We start from the raw sequence: 16,762 nt of genomic DNA on the forward strand, positions 1-16,762 counted from the left end.
AAGTCCGGGTCCCACCCCAGCGGGACCTTGCCACCTGGACTCCCCTGGCCTCAGTCCCCTACCCAGGAGACGACACCGGCACGAGGACCCTGGGACCCCGTGCCAAACTCTGGGCCCCCGGCCAGACGGGTGCCCTGCAATCCGAGCGAGCCACGGAGCAGGCCGAGCCCACCGGAAGCAGGACGAATTTTCCGGAGTCGGCCTGGGCCCTCCTCCACGAAGCCCCAGCCCGGATTCCAAAGACCAGGGCACGCGTGACCGAGCGCAGTGAGGGACAGCCGCTCTGTCTTTGTGACCTGATCCACATTCCATTCCCAGGGGCTCCGTTCTGTTCCCCACTCTGCCCCGAGGCACCATGAGAAGCCTGGCACACCCTCACGCCTCTCTGGGCCTCGGTTTCCCCCTCTACAAGCGAGTTGGAAAGAGATGGTCTCCAGGAGCCTCCAGGCTTCGACACGCCAAGATTTTCTGCCCCAGTGGATGGGAAGCCGAGAAACAGAGGCTCCCAGGTCGATTTTGTCTGGAGTACAGATGCGGCTAGAAAAATGCGCTGGTGGGCACTGGATCTGGGCCCAGCCGCTGCCCAACCCCCGGGCTCAGGTCACCCAGGAGGGATTTAGCTGGGAACTGCAAGGCGCAAACTCAGCAAGAGCCACCCCCAAGAGGTTTCTCCGGGGGCCACAGAGGCTTGTCAGTCTCTTCAGAGTCAGATTTTGATGATTTGTTTGTGGGGCCATCTCTCTCCCCCACTGGAAGGCAAAGCCCCTGAGGGCAGGGTCTGCATGGTGGTCCTTCACCTGTGTCCCCGCAGTGTCCAGCCCAGGGCCCGGTACAGACGAGGGCTCGGGAAAGGAGCAGAAGGGCAAGAACACGTGACTGGAGCAGCAGGCTCTGAGTCCAGTTCTTATGGTTCCGAAGCTGTGAACTCTCCTGCGAGGCCATGATTTACCCCCGCGAGGCCGTGTTGCAGCCACGCCCGCCGGCCTAGCATCAGGCACAGGGCTGGTAGGAGGTGGGCTTCTGGGCACCAGTGTCTCAAGTAGCTCACCACCACCCCACCCAAGTGGGACAAAGCCTGACCCTCCCTCCTCCTGTCTGCCCTCACCCCTGGGGCCCTGAAGGTCTTCTTCAGCTAACATGGGGGAAACTGAGGCCCAGGGTGGGCAGTGACCCAAGGGCAAGCAGCAAGTTTTATGACTGCTGACAGCCAAACTGCACGCCCTCCCCTTGGGATCCCAGCGAGGACTAATGTACCATTAATTGTAATTAACTAATTATTCCTGCTGCCAACTAGCGGAGGAGGCGGCTGGGGGTGGGGAGCCCCTAAATGACTCAGTCATGTTTACAACATGCAAACCCATTTAAGAGCTTGTAAAGTCGCTATAAATGGCTCTTTGGCAACAGGGGAATAACGATTCCCTGTCTCCAGCTGCCAGTTTAACAACGGTTGGGGTTGGCGGCGGGTGTCCGGGCGCAGGGACCAGGGTTCTGAGAGCCAACAGCGCCACCTAGAGACCTTGTTCCAAAACTCTGCTGAAGGGCCACACGCTCGGGCGCTCCTTCTGGTCAACACCTCACAGAATCCATGGCCCAGGACACCACAAAGCCCATGCCCACCCACCCCCATTCGCAGTGGAGAAACTGAGGCCCACGCGAGGACAGGGCCTGGTCTTCAGCTGCTCATCTGCTTTGAACATACTCAGAGTCTAAATCTAAGTCGAAAATGGTAGCTGGGATGGTTTCCATTCCCCACGAACTTGAGGTCTCTAAAACTCGACAGTTCAGGAGAGGTTTACAAGCCGGTTCCCCAGACTCACCTGCTTCCCACCTCCACTGGCGTCCCCCCCCCCCTCCGCCCCAGCCCCCCTCCGTGCTCCCGCGGCGCTGCCTCTCGGCGGAAGCCGCCAGCAGGCTCCCCGCTCAAGGGCTGTGCGCGTGACGTGCCGGGTGGGACATCGACTGGACACGTGGCAAGGCAAACGGTCTGGGGCCGAGGCCCAGAGCACGGGCTCAGACCCTCCGTTTGCTATTCCTTCTGTCGTGCCACAAGAATAAAACTTACATCAGGTCCCACTGACCTGGGGACGGTCCGAGCCCCGAGACAGGCACGTCACCTGTGTGATATCGTCAGTTCATGGTTGTGAGACAGAGATCTAGTTAATCCACCCATTCACAGGCAGGAGACAGAGGCCCACAGGGGTCGCCCCTGGAGACCTGGCGCACAGCCAGGAGCAGATCCCACTCCTGGCCTGTGATTGCCTTGGGAGGGGGCAGGAGGGGGTTCCAGCTGGCCCTGAAGAATTGGGGGGATTTAGGAGGGGGATTCAGACGGGACCTCGGCTGGTCCAGAGGGGTTTTCCCAGCAGCCTGGCACAACGGGCCTCCACGAGGCCATTGGCTGGGAGGACCTGAACGTCTCCGGCCACTCACCCACAGTCATGCCGTCCATGTAGCGCTTGATGATATCAAAGGAGTCCCGCAGGTTCCCTTCGGTGATGTCGAAGATGATGTCAGCGTGGTTGGCAGGATACACGGGCATGATGGCCCGGAGAAAGATGATCTCTGCGGGAGGGAAGCACATCATGGGGCCCCCAGAGACGCCCCCTCGGGTCCCAAGAACCCAGGGCTGGCGAGCCCTGCACCGAGAAGGCGGAGGAGGGGTCCTGAGGGCTCACAGGTCATCGCCTACCCCCCTTGTGATCAGCAGGGAAACTGAGGCCTGGAGAAGCTTTGGATCTTCCCCGAGGTCCTGCGGCTAATGGGCAGCGGTGGTAGAGCTGAGGGGCACTTGGTAATTAGTCGTAAATCTTCATGAAGCTGGGAAGAAGGGGAAGGGCGGTGGTTGTGGGGGTAAATGAGAGAGGTCAGCAAGGGCAAGAGAGCAGGCCGGTCTCCTGCCCCGTGGTGACGTGGGCCAGAAAAGCCGCTTCTCGGGTGACGTGGGCTGGGCATTTTGGTGGTGGTGTCCCTCTCCTCGGCCACCCCGTGTAAAGTGGGGCCAACCGCCCTGGGTTGGGGGCACAAGGCCCCGAGTCTACCCTGGCTCTGGGTGATCCGGAGGGGTCTTTCCCCTGGGACTCCATTTCCTCATCTGTAGAGTGAAGGAGGCAGACCGCCAGGGCCCACTGAGGGTCCTTTTAGCGCCAAAGGTCGAGGTCAGGATTTCCTGGGCCCCAGATGTTAATAGGCACCTCCAGCCATGCTCAACTCCCTATAGAATCAACTTCCAGACCAGCACTGCTCAAGAGGCCACAAAACCGGCCGTTAGGGGTTTGGGAAGGATTTGTATGTGGTTTGGTGGAACCGGTCATTTGGTATAAGGCAAACACGAGCCAGTGGATTTTCCCCAATCCAAGTCCGTGCTCTCTTGCAGAGATTCTGCGCCTCTCCTTTTCTAGAAGAACGAGTCAGTGGGGAGGGGAGCAGGGGGCCACCCGTTCTTTCAGGTGACCATGTCCTTGGGGAGCATCTCCTGCCCTCGTCACCCCCAGGCCCCCCACAACCGGGTGCTATGTTCTGGCATGTGCCCCTGCGTCACCCCGTGGGATGCTATCACAGTGTGTAAACTGTCCCGCTGGCTCAACTGCACATCTCCCCTCGGAGGGTCAGGGAGCTCTTCCTTATCGTTGGGCCCCAGAGCCTGGCCCTGAGCCTGACACCTAGGAGGCTCCATCAGTGTTTGCTGCGTGAATCAATCACGCAGCAAGGCCAGGGATAAAGACCCCACAGAGGAAGGGGTGGCCTCGGCATGGGGGCTGCACACCCAGAAGCAAGGTGTACGGGTGCCAGGACGGTGGGGTGCCCCAGGTCCCACCCCAGTGGAAAGGGTGCTATGATGGCAGGTCTGTACAGCAGGCCAGGAGCCGCCTGGGCTCCTACTTCACTCCTGGCTCCCTGGATCCAGTCTAGCCCCTCGGTCTCCAGGGTGACATTTCTGTACACAAATAGCATCAGGCACAGCCCTGTGATGGCTCCCAAAAGCCTTGCAGTGGAAGCCCCAACCCCAAGCTGAGGCTTATCTTCCCAGCCTGTCTCTTGCCAAGCCTCTCCCACTCCAGCCAGAAAAACTTGGCTTCGTTCCTCAAATACCCACCCCCCCTAAACTTACCTCCAGACCTTCCAGATGAGTTCTGCTCCACTTGGCACCCTCCTCTCTCCCTGCTCCCCACTTTTACTACTTACCTCCTACTGACTATTTGGGCCCCAGCTTGGAAGTCACTTCCTCCCAGAAGCCCTCCCTGACGCCCCAGCGCTTGGCACAGAGCCAACGCTCAACACCCAGAAGCAGCAGCCTCCTGAGCTGAGAGCCAGGAACGGGCCGGCATGGTGCTGTGCGCTCTGGGGACACTGGGAGTTGCAGAGGCAAATCCATGTCTTTCCCAGGGAGAAGCTCCTTGGGGCCAAGCTCTCGGCTCAAGCACTGGGAAGCCCCAGAGGAGGCTGCCTCGCAGGGGCGTTTCTCTAGCCTTGGGGCCCCCGCGCCAATTCTAGCCGTGGGAGTCACCACTCACCTTCAGGGCGGGTGAACTCTCGGAAGGTGGGCAGTGACACAACGGTATGGGAGATGGTGTGCACTGGGTCCAACATGCAGGTGACGTCGTTGGGGCGGCAGGACTTGATGCAGCGGACAGTGTCTGTCTTCTCTTGGCGGAGCCTGAGGGGAACCACAACACAAGGGGCGGATGGGAAAGTCAGAAGTGCCACGCCCACAGAGACCCAGGTTCCAGGAGGAGCTGCAGGTGGCCCGGGAGGGGGGCGCCTGTCCCAGAGACGGCCCCACCAGAGAAGCGCAGTGGCCTCCACAGCCAAGCTGCTCGGCGGGGAAGCCGCGTAGCCCTTCCTGCCACCTGGACCAGGACCCACACTCCGGTCCCCATCTGCCCTGGCTGCGGATAAGCGAAGCTTTGCTATTTGCCAAACTGTATGGACTGAGCTTCAGCTTCCACAACTGCAGGCGGATTCACCCGCTTGACAAGTGTGTTTTGAAGGCCTGCTGGGTGCGAGGCACCAGGGACGCCGAAGCAAACATGGGAGACGTGGTCCCGCCTCCCCGGAGCCCCCCCACCCCAAGTCAGGTGGGTCGCAGGGGTAGTAAGTGACAGACCGGATAGGTAGTGCCCAGCTCGGTGCCCCAGCACAAAGAAGTCAAACCCACAATGTCGTGCGACTGACCGGGAGCAGAGAGAAGAGCGGGGAGCTCGTTTGCTAGACATATTTTAAATCCTCCTTATTGTAAAATAAAAGCGCAGATGCAAAACCTACCCGGAACAAAGATGTAGTTTAATGAGCAGTGTAATCACCACTCGGGTCAGGAAAGAGATCCTCCATGTGCCATCTGAGGCCCCTTGGTGCGCCCACACCAATCTCAGTGCCGGCCTGCCCGCCCCAGCCCTCCCAGGACCCCTGTCCTGATGGTGCCAGCGTCGCCTACCTGGGTTTCTTTATGGTTCCTATCACATGGGTGCGTGCCTCAAGACAGTCATGAGAAAAACATGCTGTGTCTCAAGTCCTTTTTAATGTACAGGTTTCCTCTCTATCCCTTCATTTCCCAGGCACTTGACCTGTTAAGGAACTGGAAGCCTCTGAACCATAGAGCTTCCTACACGTGGGCTCGCCGACTGCATCCTCGTGGTGCGAAGCAGGCTGTCGATCTGTCCTCTGCATTTCCGGCACACTGGCTGCTGGATCCAGACCTGATCAGAGGCAGGCCCGGTGCCTTTGGCAAGATGACAGTTGGTGGCGTCTCTTCCACCGGGGCGCACTTGGTGTCTGGCTGTCTCTCTCTCTGTGATGTCAGCAGCTGTTGATGCTCAGGGCCTAGATCCACCGATCCATCAGGGATTGCAAAATGCTGGTAGTCCAATTCTATCATTTCTTTAGTGTGTTAGTTGGAATACATCCGTAAAGAGCGCTGCCCCTCATATGCTTTCTGGTTACCAGGAGGTATCATTCACAGAAGCAAAGCAAGATCAATGCCTGATTCTTGCCTTATTTTTACAGGTTTTCAGGATCATGAACTTGCTCTCTCTCCGTCATCATCCAGAGGTTACCAGTTGGTTTTTTAAAATATTAGTATGAACTCATGGATTTAAACTATTTGATGGATTTCAATCCATTGCAATTATTATCCTTTGTTGGAACTCAAGCTTGCCCATCTTTGGTCAGAGGGAAGATCAGAGTGGCTCCAGAAGTCTTCAGTAGGTCTCTTACTCTGTGGTCCAACAGGGTGGTCCAGCCTCATCTTGTACTTTTCCTGCCCCAGCTATTTCTCCAAGAAGTCTTGGTTTTGTGTGTTTGTTTGTTTTGGTTTGTAGTGGAAAATGGTATTTCAAGACCACACCCTAGATACCAGGTATGGTGGGTGCTTCTAGGTTGGCCATTGCTTCCAGGCCTCTTCAGTGGATTTTTAAAGGGAAAATATATCATGAGTTCCCACTGATATTTCTGATTCAAAGCAAGAACCACACAGACTTTTAATCTCTTCTATATTACAAAGGAATCTTTTTTCTTCCATAACAGAATCCTGGTTCTTAGGAACACAGGAGATGTTAGAATATCCCATAATTATTGACGTAGTTATTCCATATTCTGACACAGTAGTCTCAGAAGAGCAATACTAAAATTACCACCACTGACACAAGTACTTAAAATAATGTTTGCTTGGATTATGTCCTCCCTATTCTACCTATTTTAATGGATGTGCTGTATCTACATTGTTTGGACATATAGCAATTCATAGTATACCATTTCCTTATAACACTCACTTAGTTGTAGCTGGAAGAGTAACTATGCCTAATGCCAGCACGCTGATCCTTTTCCTGTTGGTAATACTTTGTGTCCTTTGTCCACACAAGTCTGTTTTGTTGGGTATATAATCCTTGGCCTACGTTTTCTTGAGGATCCTAAGTATTCGCCTTCTCCTAGCATAAGTGTTGCTGTGAACAAGTCTGATGACAACATATTTTTTCCCCTTAAAAGTCATTGCTGGTTTTGCCTAGATGCCCTCTAGATGTTTGTCTTCTCGTTTCTTCAAAGTCTGATAATTTTACGAGGCCATGTCTTCATATTTGCTGCTCTGAATAGGTATGTTCAGGCATGCTGTGTGTTCTCTCAATGTGGATTTTCAAATCCTTTTTTTTTTTAATTTCTGGAAACTTCTTTGAGTTACCATTTTTAATACTTATTTTTTCCTTTGTTGTGGGTTCGTTCCTCAGAGATTTCTATTATCTGTACGTTGCGACTTCTTTGCGTGTCTTCAATGTCCGTCACTTTCTCTTCAAGTTTTTTCATCCCTTCTATTTCTTTTTTGATTTATAAAATTTGTCTTCTTCTCGGTCCCTCCTTCTCTCTGCAGTTGCTTTTTGCTTTAATTTTCAATTATTTCCTGGGTTCTGTCACTTTATTTCTCAATTTTTCCTAATTCTGACTTACAGTTTTCATCCATTTTTTTTTTATCATTTTCTTAATGCTTTTACTTTGTTTTGATACAGGCTACATTTCTGACCTGGATTCTGAGCATATCTTTCTGGTGTGTTTTCATTATGCAGAGGGATGTCATTCTGTTCTTTATTATCCTTTCTCTTACATAATTTTGTATGAGATTCAACATTGATTCTTTTTGGTTGGTCATTTTCAAGTGTATTAATTTTCCTGAAATTTTAGAAAAGGGCATATTCACAGCAGTTTTCCTGACTTCACAGAGCTCCCTTACCTGTCATTTGGGGCAGTGTGCTTTCTGAGATTCCTCTACATTTACCTGGACTTTCTTTATCCGGAGTCTATTGTCTCTTTCCTACTTAAACTCTGCATTTCACTTCCAGCAGCTTCTCCATAGTGCGAGACCCTGATCTTAAGGCAAGCCCTGCTGGCTCAGTTCCAAGAGTTCCTAGGGGCTAGACGGTTCCATTCCCTCAATGCTTCCATGAGCTCCTTGCACACACTGGAATGGAATGAGTAAAATGTCTCCCGGTCTCAGCTGCTGCCCGCAAATTTTTCTACTGTATTTTCCAGGGAATACCTGTTGACTATTCTGGAGTCTCCCACTGCTTTCTTCTGCACAGGTGCCAAGACCATGCAGGTGGACATAAACTGTTATCTTGGGGCTTGTAGGGATATCATGTCACCTTCTTTAGTTGGGCATGTTTTCTGTGGATTTTAAAATTTTTTGCCTAGCCATCTTGGGTTGGGTTGGGATCTTTGGGTTGGGATCTTTAGTTTGGGATCCAGAGAGCTTCAGACACTATGCTGCTGCATCTTCCCAGATTCTCTGTGCTTAGAGAGTTTGCACAAATTATCTCATTTAATCTCCACAGCTCTTCCCTCTATACCACACTGCCTCCCTCTTTAGCTAATAAAACGTCCAATTCTATACCTGGGAATTATAGAATAGGGCTCATATCCATGATTTTGGAAATGAGGCCAGAATAACAATCCGACCAGCACTGACTAATCCCAGCAATCCTGCCCTCTTCACAACATTCAAGGCAGCAGGGGGCAGGGTTTCAGAGAAGACTCCAGAGCCAGGCTGCCTGGGTTTGAATCCCAGCCCCACCCGATACCAGCTGTGAGACTTTGGGCAGGTTACTTATCTGCTCTATGTCTCCAAGGCTTCCATGTGAAATGGGATCATAACAGTATTTTCCTCACAAGGCTGTTGGGAGGGTTAATTGAGTTAAATGCTTGGAGCAGTGCCCGGGCCTCAGTAAACAGTACACGTGTTAGCTATCATAGCTATGATTATTATCATAATAATGACAATCATGATTATTATCACTTGCCCTTGGGAGCTAAGGTTAGTACAGTGATCGAGTCAGAAGAGCAAAGGCCTAGAAGTTAGTCAGAAGTGATGGCAGTGACCTTGAACACATCCAAACCCTCTGAACCTTCATTCCCCATTTAACTCAAGATCCAAATGAACACTCATGTTCCTTCCAATGAATGAAGAAACCAACACTTATTGGCTGCCTACTATATATACCAGATAATGCCTCATCTGCAATTGCATGTAATCTTCAAAATAATCCATGAGGGGGCCATGAAAGCTCTGAAAGGCAAATGACTTATCTATGACTTTGGATAAGTCATAAAACTAGTAAATGTCAAGGAGGACCTTCAAACTCTTGTTTATTTTGTTATGTTTCTGCCCTGCATGATCTCTGCAGCACGATGTAGGACGATCACTATGTAGTCCCAAGGAACTGTCGGGCAGAGATGAGCCTTCAAGTAATGCAGATATAGCCTCGCATGTGCACTCAGGCACACAGACAGAGACAGCAGAGATATCCTGAAATGGAATGAACCACCTTATGAGTTAAGGAGTTCCACAAACAAAGGAGAGTGCAAGCAAAGCTGGAAGGTCAGTTGGTGGGAATGTTGTACCGGGGACTCTGGCAAACCCTGTAAGGTCACTGCATGGCCTCTAAAGCCCCTGAGAGTCCTCCCCCACTTGATACTCCTATGGACATGAAGGAAAAGTGCCTCTTCCAATCTGAATGATCTGGAGCATGATGAAAGGATAATTGAATACAATAACTAGATCCCTGCTGTAACTTGCTGACTTCACACAAGAGATATCTGAACTAGTCTCGAAAATACCATCCATCCATCTATCATCCATCCATCTATCTATCCATCTGTCCGTCTATCCATCCATCCATCATCCACCCACCATCCATCCATCCATCCATCCATCCATCCATCCATCCATCGATCCATATATTTATTCAGATGTTTACTGAACTCCTTCTACAGGCCAAACACTCTGAAATGATAGAGAATACAGACATAATCCCTGTCCTTAAAAAGGCCCCAGTGCAGTAGGGATAATAAAAAGTAACATCCACAAGATAACAGGAAAAACGTTCGGATGGAGTGTGTCCAGGGCTATGCGAACTCAGAATAAGGAAAGGCTTCACAGAGGAGGTGACCTTTGAGCTCACGCTTCAAGGAGAATAGCAGTTTGCAGAAGGATGGCATGGCACATGCTAAAGCCAAGGGCAGGCACATTCAGGGAAGGGCAAACTCTGTGTGGCTAGAACAAAGAGGATGAGCTAGGATGGAGCTGGAAAGGTGGGCAGAGCCTTGAATACCATTCAAGAGAGTTGGACTTTCATCTGCTCATAAAAGAGAACCACAGAAGGTCCTAAAGAGTGAGGCACATAACCAGACCGGCCCTTCAGAGGGGTCCTCTCGCTGCAGCTTGGAGAATGCATTAGAAGATAGGAGACTGGGTGCTGGTCCCGACCAGACATGATCAGAGAGAGGTATGGGAGACAGATTGGAGGCTTGAGGTGACTGGCTAGAAGTGTGCATGGTTCCATGGCAACTTAACTGCTGCTTCTGTCAAAAGTACAAAGCGCAGAGTTTACTGTATGTCTGTCTTCCCCACCAGACAGCAAGGCCAGGACACCCTCCCCACCAACTTACATGTCATTGTAGAAAGGAGCTTAGGATCCTGCAATATCCTTTACTTGATTCCTCTGTGGTATTCTGCCTTCCCCTCTTGTTTCTGCTTGGAAACAGCATCGGCAGTCACAGAAAATGCTACAGACATAAGCCAATGTTGACAGAAAGTCATCCACTCCCTCAACAGACATGGACAGAGCACCTAGTGTGTATGTTACGCACCTCACCAGGAGCTAGGGACACGTCACTGAATGACACAGAGCTGGTCTCTGCCATCACAGAGGCTTCTGGGTGGTGGAGAAGACAGATGTGAAACACAGACAAAAGGGAAATGCAAACTGTGATAAGCATAACGTTGAAGTGTTATGAGAAAGACTGACAGAGGAGACAACGCAATGGTGTTGAGGAAGGCCTCACTGAGAAAGGAACACTTAAGCTGAGCTTTAACCAACTTTCAAGCCGAGGGTGCAAAGCATGTGCAAAGGGCCTGAGGCAGCAAGAAACTCAGCAGTGTGGCTCAAGGGAAGTGATCAAGGGGAGAATAATTCGAAGTCAGGCTGGAGATGCATGCAAGGACTAAATTATACAGGGCCTGAAAGGCACCCTAGGGATTTGTGACAATGGTTTGGCTGGAATCATGGTGGGGAAGATGAAGGGAGGCGGGTGAGTCAAGGCCCACGTTGAAGGTATTGTGATAGAAAGGAATAGTCAGAGTCGTGGAGGCAGCAAGCCAGGGTTCAAATACCAGCTGTGTGATCTCGGGCAAATCACTCACCCTCTCTGAGTCTCTATGGGGATGAGACACCGGCCTTGCACCCCCCGGAGGTAAGGCGCACAAAGGACCTGAAGCACACTCAGTGGTTCCCGTGAGCGGCACATTTATTGTGTCGTCCTTCACCGCCTCCTGGCACAGGGGCAAAATCCCCAGTAGAGGCAACTACCCTCATTTAGGCAAGAGCTGCATCCAAGATTCGGCAAGTGTGTTCGGGGTTTTTCCACCACAAGTTCAGGCCTCTCATCAAGACAAACAGAACGAGAGGCTCGAATCTCAGGATAGAGTTTTTCTGACTCCACTAAATGCTCAGCTCCATACAATAGAGCAAGGAAACCAAGCAGAGCCAGAAGACCTGGTCCCCATGGCCCGGCTCTGCCACACACGGGCCACAAAACTTTGGCCGAGCCCCTTCCCTTCTCCGGGCCTCAGTTTCCACATTTGTAAAATGAGAGAGGAAGGAGCTCAATAATCTTTCAACGATCGCCTCATCCTTTGGGCTCAACACAAAACGAAGAGATCCTTCATCTGAAATGATACATGCGAGCCTCCTTCTCCCCGCCCCTGGGCTCCCTGGTGGGGTGTATGGTGACCTCCATCAACAGGGACCCCCAGATGCACGCTACTGTATGAAAAACACTTCGTCACCGCACGGGGGTGCCAGGCAGTGGCAGGTTCCTGCCCCCCCCCCGCCCCCCCCCCACCCGGGGTGAGAAACAGCACAGAATCCCCACCATGCGAAATAAAACCAAGGCACGCGAGGCATGCTGTGTAGGGATCGCCTGCTAAAACTTTATTAAAATCCCGGAGGGGAGGGTTAGGAAAGCGACAAGGGGGAGCCCCCGGCGGCCCAAAGCAAGTGCTCAGAGCTCTGCGGACACAAAAATGAAAAGCTTGGCCACAAAGGAGCTGACGGTGCCGTGGCGGTAGAGGTCCATCTTGACGGTCAGGAGCAAGTCCCTGGGCTCAGGGACGGGCTTGGTGAGGGCCACCACCCCACTGTGGTGGCTCACCTTCCGGGTGGTGAAAAAGCCCTCCTCATTGCCGCCAGTGATAGCCAGCTGCATGCTGTCCCCAGGGACGGCACTGGAGGGGCCCATGCGGAAAACCACCGCGGGCACTTGGATGTTGGTGGGGAAAGAGAGGTGGTAGTAGGTTATTCTCAGAGGCAGCTTGGGGCACTCCTGATTCTCATGGCAAGGCAAGCGCTCGCAGCGGCTGCAAGAAAAGTGGACAGAGAGACAAGAAGAGGGTTAGAGCAAATTCAGCAAGCGGAGGAACAACAGAGCACGAGGGAAAGCGGGGGGCTCGCTGTGCGGGGCCTCCCGCCACCCCTCTGGCCAGTTCAGCCGACAGGAAGAGCCCCCCTCACTCACCTGCGGGAGGTGCCGTGGACCTCCGGGCCGCTGACTCAGCCACTAGCCTCTTCCAACACCCTCAGGGGGCGCTGGGTGGCTGGGGTCTAGGGCTGTGCCGGGAGCGAGGCGTGTCCCCTCTCACTGGCAGAGCCCCACCCCGGGCCACACTCACCAGGCACACCCTGCCCGCTGAGTGTCGTCCAGGCGCCTGGCCCCTCACCCAGACAGCAGTCAGGGCCATACAGGGCTCTTGGTGGGTCACGGAGATGCCCCTGGGAGTGATCATCTCCGCCACTAGCAGTCATGGCTGCTGCCATATATCAAGGGCTTGGCCCTTCGTCATCAAGCTTTCTCTAGTGTGATCACTGTAACCGCACTGTGACAGTGGGTTGAGTGCCATTCTTCAGGTGAGGAAACTGAGCCTGAAAGAGTCGGGGGCCTTGCCAAGGTCACAGTGAGTGAGGAAGCCAGGTTTGTGCTCAGGCAGTGAGGTCTGTTCCTCAACCCCCTCGCTGAGCCTTGTGCTCCAGGCCCAGGTTCCTGTGTGTCCACTGGGACAGCCAGGGCTTGGAGTGGAGAAGAAGACAGGTTCTAACTCCCTGTGACAGGATGGTGATAGTTCCTAACTTCCTGTGACAGGATGGGGAGAGGTTCTGACTTTCTGTTATAGTTCTAACTTCCTGTGACAGAAAGAGGACAGCTCCTAACTTCCTGCGACAGGATGGTGATAGTTCCTAACTTCCTGTGAGAGGATGGAAAGACGTTCTAACTTCCTGTGACAGGTTCTACCTTCCCGTGACAGGATGAGGAGAGGTTGTGACTTCCTGTTACAGGTTCTAACTTCCTACGACAGAATGATGATAGCTCCTAACTTCCTGTGACAGGATGGAAAGAGGTTCTAACTTCCTGTGGCAGGTTCTAACTTCCTGTGACAGGATGGGGAGAGTTTCTAACTTCCTGTTATACGTTCTACCTTCCTGTGACAGGACAGGGAGAGGTTCTAACTTCCTGTGACAGGTTCTACCTTCCTGTGACAGGATGGGGAGAGGTTCTGACTTCCTGCTACAGCTTCTAACTTCCTGTGACAGAATGATGACAGCTCCTAACTTCCTGTGACAGGATGGAAAGAGTTTCTAACTTCCTGTGACAGGTTCTACCCTCCTGTGACAGGACGGGGAAAGGCTCTGACTTCCTATTATAGGTTCTAACTTCCTGTGACAGGTTCTACCTTCCTGTGACAGGATGGGGAGAGGTTCTGACTTCTTGTTACAGGTTCTACCTTCCTGTGACAGGTAGGGGATAGCTCCTAACTTCCTGTGACAGGATGGAAAGAGGTTCTGACTTCCTGTTATAGGTTCTAACTTCCTGTGACAGAACGATGATAGCTTCTAACTTCCTGTGATAGGATGGAAAGAGCTTTTAGCTTCCTGTTACAGGTTCTACCTTCCGTGACAGGATGGGAAGAGGTTCTGACTTCCTGTCACAGGTTCTAACTTCCTGTGACAGGGTGGGAAGAGGTTCTGACTTCCTATTATAGGCTCTAACTTCCTTTGACAGGATGGAAAGAAGTTCTAACTTCCTGTTATAGTTCTAACTTCCTGTGACAGGATGGTGATAGCTCCTAACTTCCTGTGATGGAGATAGAGACAGGTTCTAACTTCGTGAGAGGATGGGGACATGAACCATCTTCTGCTTCCTGAATGCTACGTCTTCACACTCTGATGGGAGCTACCTTAGGAAGTGGAACCAAAGGGCCGAGCCCTATGCGACTTGGCAGAGCATGTCCCAGTAAGTTCTGCCATCTGGACTGTGTTGGGATCCTCCAGCCAGGAACATGTACTGTCTAGTCTTCCATCACGTCTCCCTTTCAGCTCTTTAAGTCTCCATGCCTCGTGTTGGGTCACTTGGACTTATTTTACACTTGGCGTTTATTGTCAGTGTGGTCTCTTTTTACATCCTATTTCCAGCTCTTTATCAGGACTGGTAGGAATCATTTCATTTACTTGGCCATTTACCATTCTGAGCACTTAGAAAGGACATCCCTGGGCATGAGCTCCATGGCCCTCCCTGGGGGATGATCCTCCCTGGTAGGTGAGGAGTCACGCATGGGAGGGGCCCCAGACACAGAGCGGAGAGATAGGAAAGAAGGTAAGCAGAAGAAGGGTGCTGCTGAGGGGCTGCCTACTCCGAGACTCCTAGGTCCAAGCCAAATGGGAGTGTTCCTGGTGATTTGGGAGTCACTGAGGGATGGTGCCTAGCATCATTTTGGGTTCATGAGGGCTTCTCCTTCCATTAGCTCACTTCCTTGTCCTACTTTGTTCTCCTGTCCTACCAGCGGGAAGATCAAAGCTCAGTGAGGACATGTCCATGACTCCATTGTGTAGTAAGTGGCAAAAACAAAGTTGGCCTCACTTGAAAGCCTTCGTGCGCGCACATACACACACGTACCCGCTGCTTCAGGAAGGGCCTGGTGGGTCTGTCCAGCAGGTGGCACTAGAGTCTCCTTCATGTGACTCAAGCTTGCCCACTTCTGTGTGGAGAAGCTCCAGTGGAGAAGGAGGGCTTTCAACTTTTCCTAATACAGACCCTGTACCCTGTCCAAGGACAGGGTTTTGATTTGTCCGATGGAAGCATTAGCCGAGCGTGTATGGGGGGAGGGCACGTGAAGTGTGCGTGATGCTCCGGTATAGCTCCCTTAGGCATCGCACACCAGGGAACTGGACACTCCCTCTTCAATGGGCTCCACACCGCTCCCCTGACCCGAAAGCCAGAGCACCCCAAGCTCTTTCTCACACTAGGCATCCCTGAGCTCTCACCTCCCAAGAGCCGGGCGATGGCTCTTTGGTTTTATCTCCAGTACCCAGCATGTGACACCTACTACGTGCTTCGTAAATGGACCCAAATAAATATGGCCCTGATTTTCCCGGTCAGTTCCAACCTCAGTGATCCTAACCTGCTCTATCCTACACTTACTGAAACATCACAGAAATCGTAACTACTGCAGCTGGCAAACTGCCTGACGCAAAAGTCTTTGTTAGCAAGTATGTCTGGACTGAGGAGGGGCCGCCGTCACGCAGAGAACGGCCAGGTCCCTGGGACCGCACGTCTTGGTTTCCATCTCACTGCGTACGAGAGAACAACGTGCCCTAATTTTCCAGTTCAACAAGTTGGATCAGAACACCCTATTTTCTGTGAAAATGCAGTTATTGGAAGTCGGCACACACCAGAGAAAGAAGGTCCTCCAGGCCCAATCCCTTCTTCTGGAAGGCATGGCCACTCGGGCCACCCCCCAGGCTGTCTCACGCTCACAGCCTTCCCCGCTAGCACTTCCCCGACTTCCATTCTCTTGTCATTCTGCGGAGAAGCCCCAGGACCAGGCGGAGGCAGGACTCCACCCCCTCTTGTCCACCCGCGGTACACCCTCAGGCCCAGAGCCCGGCCAACCGAGGCTGCCAAGCCCGCCAGCCTCAGGGGTCGGCCCTGCTGAGGGGACAAAGAGGTCTTCCGCCCCATCCCAGGCTCTGGAACACTTTGACATTCCTCCTGTGGGTCAGAAGGAATCGTACGGTCGGGATCTTAACAGCCTGGACGATCCACGAGGCCCAAGCCTGTGGTTTGTGGCCCAGCCTGCTGGGTCATGCTCTAGTTACCGCCCCTTGGCTGCCAGGGACACTGCCCAGAAGCAGACTGTGTGAAGAGAAAGAGAAGGCTGAGGCCCAGAGAGAGAAAGAGAGAGACAGTATGCACGTCTTAAATCTTCTCTCTCAAGGCACCCTAAATGTTAACCTCAGAAATGCTGGCTACTGGGCCTTTCCTAATACAGTACTTTTAAATTTTACAAATTGCTTTCTGAAGGTCAGATTATAAATTCTTTAAGGGGATTCTTGAGGAGGAGGAAAAGAAGCCATAAAAACGGTAACCTCCAGCCTGAGCCGTTAGCAGGGCTGAGAACATCAGCCCCTCCTTGCTCAGAGCTCTGGCCTGCGTCCTGCCCGTGTCGCTTTCAACTTGTCAGAGGCTTGTCACTAGGTTCCCGCTAAGCTATGAGCTTCCATGGTCCCAGAGTAACTCCCCTCACTAGGAAGGGGCACCCAGGATAAGACCCCTCCTGTGGCCACTCAACTTGGGATTCCAGCCCCAGCCCCCACTTCCTACTCTGGGCTCCTGGCCGGCTCCCTGTGGAGCCACAGGGATCAGCAAAGGAGAAAATTGTAACCGGATGGATTCC

General features: G+C 52.5%; 1 protein-coding gene across 3 annotated transcripts in view; it reads right to left on the minus strand.

The window, feature by feature from the left end:
* The window catches only part of FBLN1 (fibulin 1), an 81,873-nt gene that overhangs the window by 18,421 nt on the left and 46,690 nt on the right, over positions 1-16,762 (minus strand). For 2 of the 3 annotated variants that reach the window (XM_027594102.2, XM_027594103.2), the window contains 2 exons: positions 4,512-4,654; positions 2,431-2,562 (listed from right to left, as the gene is read on the minus strand). In XM_027594102.2, the coding sequence (XP_027449903.1) occupies positions 2,431-2,562; positions 4,512-4,654 (275 nt within the window). Of the gene's footprint in view, positions 1-2,430; positions 2,563-4,511; positions 4,655-11,935; positions 12,395-16,762 lie in introns of those variants that run through there. The other variant, XM_027594105.2, reaches the window with a different exon arrangement.

Source organism: Zalophus californianus, chromosome 9 (assembly GCF_009762305.2).
Source record: "Zalophus californianus isolate mZalCal1 chromosome 9, mZalCal1.pri.v2, whole genome shotgun sequence".
Taxonomy (NCBI): domain Eukaryota; kingdom Metazoa; phylum Chordata; class Mammalia; order Carnivora; family Otariidae; genus Zalophus; species Zalophus californianus.